The sequence below is a fragment of the Fistularia commersonii genome, chromosome 25, assembly GCF_037954325.1.
Source record: "Fistularia commersonii isolate RoL2024-O1a breed Wild chromosome 25, RoL_Fcom_v1.0, whole genome shotgun sequence".
NCBI lineage: Eukaryota > Metazoa > Chordata > Actinopteri > Syngnathiformes > Fistulariidae > Fistularia > Fistularia commersonii.
This window is the reverse complement of record NC_141308.1, coordinates 4,420,001-4,437,405: the sequence shown is the minus strand read 5'-3', so window position 1 is coordinate 4,437,405 and position 17,405 is coordinate 4,420,001. Positions and strand designations below refer to the sequence as shown.

The 17,405-nt window shown below is 39.5% G+C and overlaps 1 protein-coding gene across 1 annotated transcript in view; it reads left to right on the top strand.

Annotated features, from left to right (window-relative positions):
• LOC147218891 (solute carrier family 22 member 23-like) overlaps window positions 1-17,405 on the top strand; it is a 33,496-nt gene that overhangs the window by 1,700 nt on the left and 14,391 nt on the right. Inside the window, exons 2-5 of the mRNA XM_086172029.1 lie at window positions 4,297-4,400; window positions 4,503-4,657; window positions 15,879-16,047; window positions 16,952-17,079. Of these exons, the coding sequence (XP_086028155.1) occupies window positions 4,297-4,400; window positions 4,503-4,657; window positions 15,879-16,047; window positions 16,952-17,079 (556 nt within the window). The remainder of the gene's footprint in view (window positions 1-4,296; window positions 4,401-4,502; window positions 4,658-15,878; window positions 16,048-16,951; window positions 17,080-17,405) is intronic.

Genomic DNA, 17,405 nt, shown 5'->3' with positions numbered 1-17,405 from the left:
ACGAGGCTGAAAGACTTATACGGTACGGTGCAAAATACTCATAAGCTGCAGCTGAATATCAAATCATCCTAGAAGGAACATTAATAGGGTGGACCCACATAACGTAATCTGAAAAATTTCCCTATGCTCATGAGTTCAGGACATTTTTTTTTTACTGGACCTGTTGGATAAGTAGGCGAAAACAATGCAGCTTCCCTCCTTTGCTGGGTTAACTTGTGGATAACTATGTTTGTGTTGTCTTTACACACATACTAAGAATGTCATGTTGACACTGCCATCACTTCATTAGTGAGTGGCCTGAACAGTTAGAGAAAGTGCCTAACTGTGCTCACGTTTCTTGACTTGGGCTACTTTCGGACAAGGTCGCCATTAGGACCAATTGATTCAGGTGGTGTGCAGGAAAAAGAGCATACTGGAAAGATAATTGTGGTACTCAAAGGTTTCCCTCTGTGGTCATCCATCCCGTTTCTATTGACAACCTGCTTCTCATTTTTGCAAGCCACCTCATCCGTTCCAACTCACAGAAAAAAGGATGTGATATTAGAGGAAGAAGGGATGACTATTTGGATTATAGAGATATAGCTTCACATGACAAAGCTAAGCTTACTGCGACTCACCACCGAAACTGGTTGTATGACAAAGTTTACGGGTCTTTAATCATGTGGTTAAAATGTCTGTGGAGGTTCTCAGTCATCCAGATCTTGTTAAAATCCTCTTATCATAGCAACTGGACTTGATTTTCTTCCCCTGAAGCTCCCCTTTAGTTCAGAAGAAAATCAAGTGATACAAGGATAGGAAGATTTTGACAAGAATTCATGTGGGTAAAAAGATATATTTTGCTTGATTTCCACACTTTACATGCAGAAGCAATAGCGGCGGCGCTATCTTTGTTCACTCCTCAATCTCGGAGAATCAAGACTAGGACTTTGTAGGAGGTGGTGGAACAAAGTGGTTAATGTAGAGACCCACTCTTATAGAGGCAAAGCGGTCCTTAGGGTCTGTCTTAATTGGACTGGGCCTTAAAAATGACAATGGATCATTACTCAGAGACAGACAAAGTCTCTCTGCAACCTACCCCTCTCAGTTCTCACTCACAGAAGGTGGAAACTGTAACCGTGACCTGAAATAGTTGCCTGAATACCTCTTCAAAGAGAGAGATTAATCGCTCCAGAAATCCACCGTGAAAGTTTGGGTCAGGCAGACTGCAGGTCAGAGTATGGTTAAAGCAGATAACAAGATATGTTAAACGCGCACTGACGGGTTGCTCCCAAACTGTGCCGGAGATCGTACACCCATAGCTCTGAAAGATGATACTCAAGATGAACACCCATGCTGGCCTCTCTGCACTGTGTCCCTTCTTTCTGTTTACCCAGCTGGTAGGCTCCTTCAACAGACTCCAGATCAGTCTGGGACAATTTGAACCAGTCAGCTGTCGGCAAGCAGTGACCCCAGTGCAGATACCCATGCACCACACAATGGCCGCCTCTTATAGTGTCAGCTTGGAGGAAAGACACTGGTGTGAGCAAAAGATAAAACTCTGTTTTGGTTCTTAGTGTTTGCAGCAAACATGTGTGTTCTGAGCTTGTTTCTGATAAGTGCTGTTTTGCAACAGGGAGGGATAACCATTTAGTTTTACATGTACAGTGCCATGTATTTGAATATGGAGGAGCCTTTGTCGGTTAATGATGGACATCATATCTCTTTGTGATAAATTCGCACTGTTAACTGCCAAATAATAGAAATAGATAACTTCTGGTCTCTGGAAACACAACTGCTCTCACCTATCTTGTCAAAAAATGTAAGCATTCATATAGGCATTTTTATATGCTGTATTGTGACTATCACGAACCAATATAATTTAGTCAGCATCTCGGGCAAAATCAGCAGTGTCAGATATCTGAGTAAATTTCCCTCCGTACTTTAGAACTCCAAACCTGTAGTGGTGAGGCTGTGAGAGTAGCATATCTTCATGCTTTCGCTCTCACTTATGTGCTTTTAATACCATATCTCTTTTTGTTTTATCCTCACCTACGCCTACAACACTATAGGATTTCATCCCATGGGTGAGGCAGTGGTGCTAAAACTTGCGCTTGGATGCAGAAAGAGTCTGATAACCACAGTCGTGGTCTGTTGCTAGGCAGTAACTATGCAGCAGTCTTTCTGCGTGTACTCGGCTTTCTCCTCACAACTGCTTTTTAGCATCTCCATCCCTCTTTCTTATTCTTTCCTCGCACATTTCTGCATGTTCTACCCCTGAGTGTTATATTGTTTCTCCCCACATTTTCCTTCATTCTGTATTCTTTTTTTGCTCTCTCCTCCTTGTTCGCACCCTTCTTCAACTGAACCTCCCCACCCACCAGCCTGTAGTTCAATGAGTGCAGAAATGTGCAGCTGTAATTTTGAGTATCTTAATCTGAGCTAATGAGACATGGCATTGTTGACTGATCATTGTTGCCCAGTTATTTTAGCGCATACAGCAGAAATCCTTGATTCTACCCCAGGAATCTGTCTGCACACTGGCTTCCTTTCATTGCTCTCAATTAAGCAAAACAATTGAAAGGCACCAACTGACAGAAGACGGTATAGAGGCGACCACAGAAATTATGTGACCTAGACTGAATAACAGTGTAGGGATTTTTCTGCTCTGCTCAAACTGAGAGTATATCCATATTTTACCTTGTGCTATTAGCGGTGTGTATTTCCCATTTTCGCATGTGTGTTCCATCACTTGACTTGGTTAATAATGCATCAGGTTTGGCTGAAGCTTTTAAATATTTCAGCTAAATCACATCAGTGATATGTGAACAATCAAAACATAGTGTGTTTTGCGCATTTAGTAATACATTATTTCAAAAGTGCTCAACATTTGAGTATTGAGACTATTTGTTTTCTTTTAGGATATTGATGATGTTGGTCTTGTCAGTTCAGCGTAGCCACCAAATCCACAAATGCATCGATTTACTCTTTTTTTTTTTTTTTTTCACAATATTGTTAAACCACACTCTTTCTTTTAGTTAACAAGACAGGTTGTCACAGACATTTAAGTTGTTAAATATCCTTGGTAGAGAAGTTGCCGTGTAACAGGAACTTGCTAGGCCACACTATGTCTTGTACTCTGCTGACATCGATACTGAAACCATGAATGAGTGGCATTCCTGGATCATGTGATGGCTGGGTGGCTCGGGGTAATCCTGGAGCGTTCCATTCTGAACAGGTCACTGTGGTAGAGGTTATAATAGGTTACAGCCCCTCCAAGAAGAAAACCTAAGAACCAATCATACATTGAAAAAGTGGAGCTACTTTTAATTCAAACTGAAGTATTTAGCTGGAAATATCCATATATCCTTGGTTTGAATATAAGCAAATAATCTACATTTCTAATTTCACATCGCAAATAGTGTTTGTCTGCAGGGCGATTTGGGTTCAGCCAGCGACGATTATCTAAAAAAGGGCCGTCAGTTATTCGGTCTATCAATTCTACATGTTCTTGCCACCACACCTGGCTACTTCTGTGAATACCATTAGGCGAGCAAAATATGATGCCTATAAGACGTATTTACTCTACTAAATATAAGGTAGTTTTGTTCTTTTAGAATTTAAACAACTATGAAACTAAATTCATTTAAATCAGAGATACAGTGCATGGGTCATAATATTAACCAACAGGTAGGTGCTACTGCTCACCTGGATTTTAAGTATGTCACTGGAATCATTGCTTGCACAGTGCATATTTGTCACTGCTTGCTTTTGACTCTGAGTGTGCATCCTTTTCATCATATCTCTCTCACTTAAGTGGAGGCAGCGTCTCAAAACAACAGGGATTCTCAAGATGAAAATTAAATTAATAAGTAAAGACTTTTGTCTTTAATCCTTGTTACAGTGGAAAAATAATATCTGTTTGGTTTCGTGCTATTGGAAATCACATGCATACGTAGTTAGCTTTGTGTATTTTTCACAACATTTGGACCACTTCGTTGATCATGTTTCATAGCTCTCAGCTCAACAGAACAGTTCAGCATCCTTTTGCTCATTGTTTTCAGATCACAACCCACAGCCTGGGTGTTTTGGTTCACTCTCACTGTTCTCATCATTGTCCTTTGCAGCTGCAATAGGCAGCTGTTCCAAAGGAAATGCTCACCTTTCACAGAGTGCAAAATGACACATATGACACATATTGAGAAAACAAATCTATCATACATAAAAAGTATATGGACAACAATAGTAAAAAAAAAAAAAAAAAAGTTATCTCTGCATTAAAATTCCTGAAATTAATGCCTGTTTATTTGTTTTCTACAGTGGAGTTTGGTGTGTGATTCAGCATGGAAAGTCCACATAGCAAAGTTCTCATTTTTGGTGGGATCCATTGTAGGATTCTTGGTGTTGGGAACCCTTTCAGACTGGTAAGATTCGACTGACATTTTTAAAATCCGGGATTATAGGATTGTCTACATTTAAATAAACACGACAGACAACAACTATTACACGTGGCTAATGTTTTATAGGTTTGGCCGTCTACCTGTGCTGATCATATCCGTGCTGTTAATGCTGATATTTGGAATCACCGTGGCCTTCTCCATCAATGTCCAGATGTTCAGCACTCTGCGCTTCTTTGAAGGTTTTTGCCTGGCAGGAATCATCCTGTCGCTCTATGTTCTCAGTAAGTGTTCCTGTGCTCAATATCACTGTTTTTATTTTTATATTTTTTGTTATTGATATTTTCTACAGGGTGTGCCTTCAATCTCTCACAAAAATAAAACATAAATCTTGCATCTCTCTATGATAATCCTTACTATGCGCATATAGATACATGCATGAGGACCTACATTTTTTCCGAGCTCCAGGAAATCCTGCCTGCCTCTAAGGCCAAATTAATGAAATAGCCAAATTATAAAATATCACTGCCACATGATGCATACTAGCTCAAAACATTTTCTCATTTACTAAAAAAAAACCTCATTTTTTGCTGAATCGTAACTTGTTTAATGAAAAGTTAAATACTATATATTTGAGTGGTAATGATAGTTTTACCAAAACTCATTCATTGGGATCACCACATAGGTCAGTCTTTGATATCATGAGTTCTTTCATTAATGTTGGAAATATCATGAGGATGATATTTCCATCTTCTTAAATGAATTACTGTAAAGAAAGTCATCCAGTGTGTGTGTGTGTGTGTGTGTATGTGTGTGTGTGTTTGTGTGTGCGTGTGCGTGTGTGTGTGTGCGTGTGTTTATGCATATTGCTAACAAAAAGGCAAACAGAAAATAATGGAGAGTATGGGCTGGATTGGGATACTTTTTGGTTTTAAAAAGCTTCTTTCTTTCCAAAAGTCAGCCTGGTTTATTATTCAGTATGTTTGAGTTCCATGCTTTTGTTTACATACATGTAAATGTTAAAATAGACTAAGACCAACCAAAAATGTAACAAAAATGTAACAAAAAAACTTGACTTTGCTTTGATAGAATATTTTGGAATACGCTCTTAAAGCATATAAATGCTCAATGACATCTTCCTCTGACATTTTATCAGAAGCTCTACCCATATAGCTAATATTTGTCTGCATTCACTCAACCAATATATGGCGGTATGCATGACTTTGGTGCAAACATGAGCCCTTCCTGAGATGTAAGCTTTGTGAAAGCACACAGTCGCAACTTCCCCTTACAAAGCAATTGAATAGTGAGTCATTTCAGTGAGTTTCATGCAATTCTGTCTGACTCTTCCATAGATGGTGATACGTTGCCGTCATTGCCTGCTTGCTTGGAGTTGAAACAGTCTGTTCCTCCATTATACCTTTTAGCATTTCAGACAGAGGCATAACAGTGCTGTAATATTCTTGAATGGAAAGGGCTTTGTATAAGGCGGAGATCTGCCAATATACAGACCTTTACTTGAGGAGCCTATATATAAAACACAACAGTACTTTTGGTTTTGGAAACACTATGGCTCCGTTGAACACACTAGAAACACAGTTAGATGATCAGGAAAAAAACTGTCCATTTTTTAAGACTACGTTTTGCAAATTTTGAGGTAACTTGGTATGATTTAAAATGACCTAATCTCAACATACTAACATTAAATTGACATATCTTTTAAATGACTACTTTGATAGATGAAGAGGGAAAAGGTGTTTTTTTTTTACGTAGCAGAGGCATTCCAAATGCACTACACCTGTGTCATTCGAGTCTAAATGAATGTCAAGGAAAGCCTTTGTGTTTTTTTTTTTTTTTGTTCTTTTTTTTTTGCTAATCCTCATTGTTCTTTGTGTAGTTGCAACTCTAAAGCACTTCTTTTTAACTCTACTACTAAAATCCAACCTTAGGGTTTCCTCATTCTCCTCCCTGTTCACAAATTCTTTGACTCAAAGGAGCAATTTTTTCCCCCCATGGCCAAGATCTTCCAAATTTGGAAAATTACAACTAAATAGTCTAGGTAGGTAAATAGTGGTGCATACTATAAGTTGGCATGAGATTCTTCCAGAGGTAACACTTGTAAATCTTGTTTACTAACCTTATCATGTGTAAGGTCAGCATTATGCATCAAGTGCCAGAACACCTACTTTCAACAGCAAACATATCTTTTTTTCTTGACATATCTTTTTTTTCCAGGAAGAAATCTATAATTTAAGTAACTGGTATGTTCCCACCTGACTTGTTCAGTTAAATCAACCACGGGTTTATTGTCTTTTGTGAGCTTCATTCGTGTTCACATGAACACTGGACTCTGTTGTGAATCTAAACAACAGCACAAAGATCCTTGAGAGGAGGTGGTCTCTTTGGTCCGAATGCCATATGACCTTGGATCAGCCCCAACTCCAGAAAAACCTCTTTTCAGTAGAGGTGAATTGAATTAGTCTGTCCTTCCTTTGATTATATCCATCAACACATCATTGAGCAGCACACGCTTGATTATTTTATACATTTGAATGAGTCATTGATCTAGTGAACCCTGGTGTACCAGCCACATAATGGCAGTAAAAGGTAATACTGCAGTGTGTGTGTGTGTGTGTGTGTGTGTGTGTGTGTGTGTGTGTGTGTGTGTGTGTGTGTGTGTGTGTGTGTGTGTGTGTGTGTGTGTGTGTGTGTGTGTGTGTGTCAGAGATACAGAGAGAGATCCATCATTTAAATGAGGGGAATACTTTCCAATCTGACAAAACAGGAAAAATAAGCATTCTCAGATGGATTGTAGTATTGTTGCCTTTGTCAACAGACATTGAACAAAAAGGAAAACTGATCAACTGATTCAAACAAAATGCATGACTGAAAATCCACTAATGCTATGAATCTGCCATTTAACAAGCATATATTTCCTCTTAGACCTACGTTTGTTTGAGGTTTGCAAATCTGTATAAGTTTTCTGTTTCCATACTGCTGCCCATATTTCGGATCACATGTCCTCGGTCACATGATATTTACCCTGCAGCGGCTTTGTTATTGACAAAACTCCACCACTGGCCCGAAAGTAGGAACACTGTCATTCAATAACACATTACCGGCAAAAATCAATGCCTCTACTTTGAGGTATTCTGTGTGAAGCATTTAATGCATCTGAGTACAAACTGGTCGTGACAATCTGTCACTAATATGACATGTCTATATTTGGGTCAAAGGTCGAAGGAGAGGAGGAAGGCGTTTTCGGATGCAGAGAGAGAAGAAGAAGGGCAAGAGTCTGGGACTGAGAGTAGGGACTCTAAATATTGGGATGGTGACAGGAAAAGCTAGGGAGTTGGTTGACATGATGCAGAGTAGGAAAGTGGATATACTGTGTGTCAAGGAGAATAGCAGGAAAGGTAGCAAGGTTAGAAGCTTAGGAGTAGGTTTTAAGTGGTACTATCATGGTATTGAAGAGAAATAGGTTATCTCAAATGAGGACTTTGCTAGGGATGTTCTGGAGGTGAAACAAGTGTCAGATAGACTTATGACTCTCAAACTGGAAATTGAAGGTGTGATGCTCAACGTTATAATGGCTGTGTCCCACAGGTGGGATGTGAGTTGGAGGAGAATGAGAATTTCTGGAGTGAGTTAGGTAGATGAAATGATGAATATCCCCAGAGGTGAGAGAGTGGTAATTGGTGCAGACTTCAGTGGACAAGTTGGTGCAGGCAATAGAGGTGATGAAGAAGTGATGTGCAAGCTTGATATCCAGGTTAGGAACACAGAGAGACAGATGGTGGTAGACTTTGCAAAAAGTATGGAAATGGCGGTAGTGAATACTTTTTTCCTGAAAAGGCAGGAATATAGGGTAACTTATAAGAAAGTAGATAAGGAGACCTGGTGGTGGAATGAGGAATTGAAGGAGTATATACTGAGAAAGCTGTTAGCAAAGAAGTGGGACACTGAGGGGACTGAAGAGAGCAGACAAGAGTTGGGGGAGATGCAACACAAGGTAAAGGTAGACGTGGCCAAGGCCAAACAAAGGGTGTGGATGACTTGTATGCTAGGTTGGACAGTAGGGAGGCGGAGAATGATTTATATTGTTGGCAATACAGAGCGATAGAGATGGAAAGGATGTGCAGCAGGTTGAGTGATATTCAAGAGTCAAAGCGTTTATTGTCACATGTACAGAGTAGAAACATTTTTCCCTGTACAAGTGGAGGTAGTGGAGGGTGGCGGCTATGGAATCTGAGGTCGACCTGTTAGGCTGGTATGCAAATTGCAGGGGGTCTGGGATTTCCGGGATGTCTTTCTGAATGTGGATCAGCACCACTCTCTCGAAGCACTTCATAATGATCGGAGTGAATGTGAGGGAAGGGTAGAAGAGGTGACTACTGTGGACCACAAAGAAGCAGAGATCAGTAAAGTTGAAGTGAGTAGGGCATTAAAGGGGAAAGGGAGTTGGTCCTGATAATATATCACTGGAGGCACGGAAGTGTAAAGGAGAGACAAAGTTTCTGGCTAGATTATTGAACAGGATCTTAGAGAGTGAGAAGATTCCTGAGGAATGGATGTGATGGTGCCCATTTTAGGTAGATGTGTAGAATTGTGGCAACTATAAAGAGAAAAAGTTGATGAGCCATACAATGAAATTATGGGAAAGAGTAGTGGAAACTAGACTGAGAGCAGAAGTCAGCATTTGTGAGCAGCAGTATGTTTCATGCCTAGAAAGGGTACTACAGATGCAGTATATGCTTTAAGAAGTACATAGAAGGTCAGAGAGAGCTGCATTATGCGTTTGTAGACCTAAAAAAAGCATACAATAGGGTGCCAAGAGATGAACTATGATATTGTATGAGGAAGCTTGAGAGACAGAAGTATGTTAGACTGGTGCACGACATGCATGCAAGATGTGAGACAGTGGTGTGACAGAGAAGTTCAATGTGGAGTTGGGACTTCATCAGGGATCAGCTCAGAGCCCCTTCTTGTTTGCAGTGGTGATGGACAGGCTGACAGATGAGGTTAGACAAGAATCTCCATAGGTCATGATGTTTGCAGATAACATTGTGATCTTTAGTGAGAGCAGCGAGCAGGTTGGGAAAAGCTAGAGAGGTGGGAGTATGCTCTGGAAAGGAGAGGGATGATGGTTAGTCACAGCAAGATAGAATATTTTTGTGTGAATGAGAGGGACCCAAGTGGAACAACGAGGTTACAGAGAGTGGAGATAAAGAAGGTGGAGGATTTTAAGTACTTAGGGTCAAGAGTCCAGAGCAATGGAGAGTATAGAAAGTAAAAAAATTGAAAAGTATGGAAAGTAAAAAAAAATGAGTTTTAGAAAGTTGGAATGGGGAGAAAAGTGTTAGGGGTAAAATGTGAAAGATGACTATCAGCCAGATTGAAAGGAAAGGTGTACAAGACAGTTGTGAGGCCTGCAGTGCTGTATTGTTTGGAGACAGTGGCCTTGAAGAAAAGACAGGAAGCAGAACTCCAGAGATGAAGATGTTTAGGTTCTCTTTGGAAGTGATAAGGATGGATAGGATCAGGAATGAATCGAACAGAGGGTCAGCTTGGATTAGACGTTTCAGAGATAAGGCCAGAGAAGCCAGACTGATATGGTTTGGTCATGTACATAGGAGAATGTGAATATATTTGTAGAAGGATGCTGGTATTGGAAATGCCAGACAGGAGGTTTAAAGGAAGACCAAAGAGAAGTTTCATGGACATATTGAAAGAGGGCATGAAGTTAGTTTGTGTGAGAGAAAAGGATAAAGAGAATATGGTTCGATGGAGGAGGTTGATATGCTGTGGCAACCCCTGAAGGGAAAAGCCGAAAGGAAAAGACAAAGATATGTTGAATATCAAAACAGATAGCTTTCTTTTGAGACTTTCTTTGTTTGATTTCTGGCATCAGTTAGATTTGCAGTACAGTCAATCCACCAGTCCTGCTCATTTATCCACATCCAATAATTCTCACCTTATCCTCACTTTATTTTTAACTATGAAGTAAGAAATTTCTGTTCGTTTTTGGACAATTTCATAAATCTTTAAATTGGGTAATGCGGTAATTGGACAGCAGAACCTCACCCCATGTACATTAACCCACTGAGGTGTGTGGAAATGGGTCAGCCCTTTTTCAAGGGTGCAGAGCAATTTGCACACAGCTATTATCTGTTCCGCCAGAATGGCCTGTCGGACTTAGGCCCGCAGCAGGGTCCAACATGGCTGATATGAAGTGACACTTATAGAGCTCCTGACGATAACTGCCACATACAGAGGCAGAAATTAAGGGGGGAAAAAGTAAATGGAATGTAACAGGAAGCAGTGAGTGTGAGAACGAATGAGCAGCTAGAAGGATGAGGAAATGAACATAAAGAGGAATGTGGAAACTGGAGAAAAACAGCGATTATTTACGATCGATTTGGAATGGTACAATAAGAGGCAACAGGATAGGACTTCATGTCCTCTGTGCCCTAGACATTTGCTGTAATCTTGTCTAAACTGTTGCATTGACAAAGTATGTTGTCTCTGAACCAAAAAGGAAAATAACTATCTATAGCAGTGTAAAGTCATCTGACAAAGTATTGCTATTTATATTTCAGTTTTAAATGCCGAATTCCCCAGCAGGCTAGGTGATGATCATTGTTTCTCCATGGCTGAGCATTGCAGTTCTAAGCAATGCATATTCATCGTATACACACTTCCGACTCTCCTGCATCGTCACATACAACTCGACACTCCGCTGATCCACGAGCTGAGTCATGCTAGCACTGAGTATCTGTGTGAGAATTTTGTGATAGGCTCAAAAAGACTGGATAGTATTCTGCGGCAGTGGGCCAGGATCCTCGCTGTGGTTTCTCTCCAAAAGTTTTTTTTTTTTTTCCCTCTTTCAAGTCCAGTTCAAAGTCAGAGTTCTCTTTGTTTATGTCACAAGTTTATTCTGACTGGAGGAGGAATCTTTTTTTCTCCCCATGTGGGTGTTCGTTTGACATTTTGGTTTTTCATTTTGCACATTAATTTCCCCCGAAGCAAATTGTTAAAAGACATGGTTTCTACTGTGATGGTTCTATGTCCCATGTAAATGTGTAATAACAAAAGTGCTTGCCCGCTACTCATGGCATGCTGAGTCAGAGGTTGCATGTCTGTACATGTGACGGCTGAATATGTGACTGCGGCCTTGTTTTGGGACTCACAGTTTGAGACAGACAGGGAACTACAGGGAAGTGACAGCCAGGCAGCAGGTTTTGTCACAGGATTGGATCAGTCATGGTTTTAGAAGAATGAGTAGCTTTTCAGTCATTTGACTTGAATGCTTTCCATGGTGAATTCAGTGTGAAAAAGTGAGATTGATCAGTATTGCATCACAAGTGATAGAATTAAACAGTAGACGCGTGTGCATCTTTGCTGTCTGTGAAAGCATCATACAATAATCAATGCTCTGTCTGCTTTTAATGAGAGGCTCTCTCAACTGTGCCCTCCTCTGCTACAGTTATTAATCTCTGCACGTTGTGGAGGGGGCATGTGTAGGCAAGATATGCCTTGTCTTATCTGCTTCTTTTCCTCATTAGTGAAGATCCAATAGTTGGTGCATAGAATTCTCATGAATGTCAGTGCAGTCAAATTTAAGGAGTTTATTTCCCCAGATTATACAAAGCTTTCTTTTGTAAATCACACTTAAACCATTTCAACTATACTTTGCTAGGTCTTAAAATGGTTTGAAAAGGGTATTGACATATGGTGAGTTAGTTGTACCCAGCTTGTAGACTGTACGTGGTGCAAAGGTTTTCAGACAAAGGAGACTATTTTCTTTGACATAGAGGTTGACCTGTTCTCACTTGTCTCCACAATCTGCTCAATCTGTGATAAATGGGTTAAAGTTCACACATTTCTCTTTTAGAAGGGTTAAAGTTCTCTTGTCCTCCCAGTTTTCTTGCTCAGCAATCTTCTTTCCTCTTACTAGCAGACATAAGCTGCAGACTACATCTGCTTTATTCCACTGCTATGGGCCAAGGTTAAAAAATCCAACTCCTAGATAGGCGTTTACCCACATAAAAATCTGACTAATAATAAGTAGAGCAGAATATACCTTGTTGTTAAATCTTTTTGTCATGCTATTAGATCTGTATTTCTCACTTAAATTGTATCCCCTTACCATTCGAAATAGTACTGAATTTCGTCTTTGCTTAAAACTTTTCTACCCTGTACGTTTATAAAATTATTAAAATAAATAAACTGTGACCAAGGCTGTTCAACTCTGTGCTAACTTTTAGTATAGTCCCGATTCCTTTCAAATTTTCCCCTTTTAGAGTTTAGTGAGGCTTTTTTTAAAGGTGCTTTGGAAGAGCCTTTGCTCTTTCATAATTGTTGTATGTTTCACTAAGTTTTACCATTCGCTTAGTTAGATGTTGCAGTTTTGTAGCTACTTTGTAGCAACAAAAGCATTTCTAATTTCAGGTAAAATATATTAAGTGAAGCAATGGTCCCTCAGCGCTACTGGTGTATGCACTGACATAGCTAGTCGGCAAAAATGAGTTACACCCCCATTAGGGATTTTATTTTATTTTTTAACAGCCGGCCCTGAGGTTTATGGAAGATCATATCATCTGCGATCTGGGGGGCAGAGTCAGTTTGGAGCCACTAGCCATTGATCAGAACTATCCCAAACCCAACGTAGCAAGTTTGTCTATTTATTCCCAAGTCTCGAATTTTGGTGTGTTACTTAGATTTTCTCAATTGCATTTTACATATATATATGTATGTATGTATGTATGTATGTATGTAGGTATGTATATTTATATGTATATATATATATATGTGTGTGTGTGTATATATATATATATATATATATAATTGTGTATATATGTGTGTGAATGTATGTATGTCTATGTGTGTATATGTATATCTATTTATAGATATATATATAGAGAGAGATATAGATATGAACGTATTTATTTCCACTGGTGCCTTTTTTTATTTGCAGTGAATTCTCTACTTATTATGATGCTACTGCAATGTCATGCCACATGTGCAATGCTGTGCCTGCATGCACTCCTTACTTTATCTTGAACATTTTACTTTCTATGCCAACCAGTAAGTCTTTTGAAAAGGCAGGTTTGTTTATTTATTCATTTATTTATTTTTCAGCTTTGTTTGTGCTTGTGGATATTTTGGGCTACTTATCGCAGTTTCAGTAGAAATACAAATCAATATCTATGGCTTCATTCATAGTCAATAGCCTCCACACAATTCCTATCAATATGAGGTTGATGTCTAGCCTAATATCTCATGTCTCCAATTAGTACAATAAAAAAGGAAATTCTGATTTCTTATTGGCAGAGCAAAGAGTTTTTGATCCTGATTTTGTTTAGTGTAGCTTGAGGGCATTTCGATTTATCTTAATCTTTCACTTGTAATTTCTATTTATGGCTATCCTAAAATCTTATCATTTTCTTGCGCTGCCCCGGAAAAGCCCCTCTTGGTGTTCAAAATTTGCTGTGTAAACATAAGCATCAAAAGCCAGCCTTTATTTTGAAGTGTAGAGCAATTCTGCAAAGAATTACAGTATCATGAAATGAACTGACAGTCCCAAACAGCAGGACCAAGCGGTAAAGCACTGGCATGAGTACAGAAGGAACTCATGTGACCAGACGGTAATAACTTTACCCCTGTGGGTACAGGAGATGGCAGCGGTTCTGTAGTGGTCAACCAGTATTTTACTTGAAAAACAATGGGCCTCCTTGACTGAGCCAACCTCTTGACAGAGGCCTAGTAAGCAACTGTGTTGTGTACCAGAGGGTGTGATTCATGTTCCTGTTTAGCCAGTCAGCAAACCAGCCAAAGCCTCTTTTAGGATTATTGTCATTGTTAATTGGCTCGAGGCTATTGTTGCTTATGTCACTATTGCTCAGTATGCACGCTGTGTTTTACAGTCGTGTTTATAGGTCAAATTTCTTCGACTGTTAGTATTAATGAATGAAGTTCTACCTTGATAAATTTGCCGTGAAAAATTTGGAGCATGCATCAAAAAAGCCCCCTTACAATGAGTTGTAATTTGGGCATATTAGTGATTTTTTTTTTTTTTTTTTTTCAGAAATATTACATTGATTTACTTTATTATTTATTTAATTCTTTGAAGCATGTCAAAACCGTGACCTTGTGGTGGCATGGTTTGTGAAATTCTTATATGCGAAAAAAATTGTTGGCGAATTGTGTCAATTGGGTACGGTTTGCAAAAGGGCACTGTGGGAATGCTGAAGATTAGGATCAAGACGGAGGAACTCAGGGCTCTCATTTTTACAACCTCTGGCCCCCTGGTGCAAAGACGTAGTTTCACAATTGCATGTTTGTATTTTTACATGGATGAACACTCTTGATGCTCACCTCAGAATGTATGTGGTAACGCACATGCAAGGAGAACTGGAGAATTCAAATCTCATCCACTGCACTGATTAACCAGCGAGGCGTCACATTTCTCCCAGCAATAAACCGAGAAGGAAAGTTAAGTTTAGCTGGTTCAAACTCTGCAGGTCAAGCACCCATCACCTGCCCTCCTCTCATTGGCTTTGTCATTCCAGCTGTGATGGTGTCTGAGAACAGAGAGCATTATTCATGTCCTCAGAAGGGGGCAAGTCCTAATTGAAATTCCGGTCTTTTTCACTCGAATGAAGCTGGGCTGCAGACACCCACTGTATTATGCTGCTCCTGTCACCTTGAAAACCCATTTCACATTCCTGTGCACCAGAAGAGACATATTAGAACAATTTTTTGATGTGTAGCAGAAATGGATGAATGAAGCAGGACAAATGATTGGGGGTGTATGAGAACAGCAGCACTACTGTTTTCTAGTTTCTTTAGTTTGATGTGAACCTATCCTACACTGCAGTAACTAAAGGGCTTGACTGTGGTTTCTGCCAGCCAGTGCGGTGTGCATGCTAATGATAGGGTGAATGAATCAGTGCCATTCTGTTAAGTGAGCACAAGGATCCCTTTCTAGTGAATTCACTGTATAACTAGCCTACTGTGTTTGTTTTACAGTTGCAGGGACAGCTGACAATGTTTACAATATCCTCATATTATACAATTTCTTTGTGCATCCACAAGTGGGTTTGTGTGTTTTTACATTTGCAACAAAGTACATATATCAATGACAGTTCTCAGTCACTTAGGTAATCTTACTTTCCCGTCTATTTCATATCTGCCGGGGCTTCTTCAGTGCTAAACTATTCTCGGATGAGAGGGGAAAAATCTTGAAGGAAATGAACCGGTCCAGTCGCTATGACAATATAATGCAAGGAGCTCAAAGTGCATATTTCACATCTTACTAGGTGTTCTCAGTAATGTTATGGATAAGTGGTGCAGAAAGGTAAGGAATTACGGGTTAATATTCTTGGAATGATCTGGTAGAAAATAATAGTTGTTTTGGAGCTATGCACTGTGAACCTCTGTATACATTGAAAACACCCTTTGTTAAATCTACTACATTGTCCTACTTCTTTTCCCTTCTGCCAGGGATTGAGCTATGCTTGCCATCATGGCGGTTTGCTGTGACCATGGTGGCAAGTTTTGTGACACTGTGCGGTGAGTTGCTGCTTCCAGGTGTGGCCTATCTCTGTCAGAACTGGCAGGTACTCCAGATTGCCATCGTCTGTCCCCTGCTGCTTATGCTGTCCTACTATTGGTAAGAAGTTAGTTTATGCGACTGATATACTTTTGTCGGCTGTTGTTTGACAGACTTACATTGTTAAAATTTTATTGTCATCACATTTTGTTATCTGAGTACCAATGACATCTGTGGTGTCTTTAATTAGTTTTGTTGTTTGTCGAACATAAACAAATACATTCTCGCGTGTTTACCGATCTAACGGCACTGTTGATGAGAACATATTCAGGAAAAAAGATCTAGCCAAAAAGATTGTATCTTAGGACACAAAGTCATTGAAATTCTCCCAACGTTTATCTGAATAGCAAAGTGGGGGTTCAAAAACATAAAATTAATATTAAAGCACTGTTCTTATCAAATATAAATATGGCGTCCTATACCTCAATACACTGAGGTGCATTACTTACAATGAAGCAATGCATCTCATGCTTAACTTATAATTTGGGAACCTAAAGGCAGGACTATAGTGATATATTGCAGAGTCAGGAATATAACACGAAAGATAATATTATATGTGAGAGAAAATAAGTGATATACTTTGACTGGCTCCTGTCGAAGTCAAGTAAAATTCCTATATGACAAAGCATAGCACATTATCTGTGATGAGAGAAACATGTGCAATATGACAAAATGCAAAGATTGTCGCAACAGCAGAAAAAATAGCAGGGGACAATCAACTACCTCTGGTATAATTTTTTTTGAAACAATTCATAAATGATGTGTTTTTCCATGTAGGAATCCGCACTGGCTCAATATTTGCATGCCAATATCCATTTAATTCAAATACATACCCTTATAAACTACATATTAGTTAAATGCTTTGAAGTGATCCTGGTAACTGTTAACTATTTACCTCACCATGACCTTCTTATTTGTCTTGTCTTCTGTCTAACTAACAAGGACATCCCCCTCTCTTTGCTAGGATCTTCCCTGAGTCACTGCGTTGGCTGCTGGCCACTCAGCAATACTACCGCTCCAAGTGCCTCATGGAAGTAATTGCAAAGAAAAATAAAGTGAACACAGAATTGGACCCACACAACATCCTGTCAGGTATTTGATATATTGGCATCAATTGCAAGACATCAGCATAATGGAATAGCTTTGCGTTTTGTGATGATTTTTTTTACATTCGTATTTGAGTCCTTTCTCTCTGCAAATTTCTTCAACAAGATTTTCTTTTTGGGTGTGAGGTTCTTTTATTTGTTCTGTTTTTGTATCCCTACCGGTTCTTTGAGGCAGATTGAGATCAGTTTCCTTAGTAACTAGAGGTAACATTGGGTTTTGAACATACAATTATGGCACTCTAGGATTGATTAATTTCATTACACCTTGGGCCAGCGGACATGATCATCTGGTGTGCAGACAGCAGATGGATT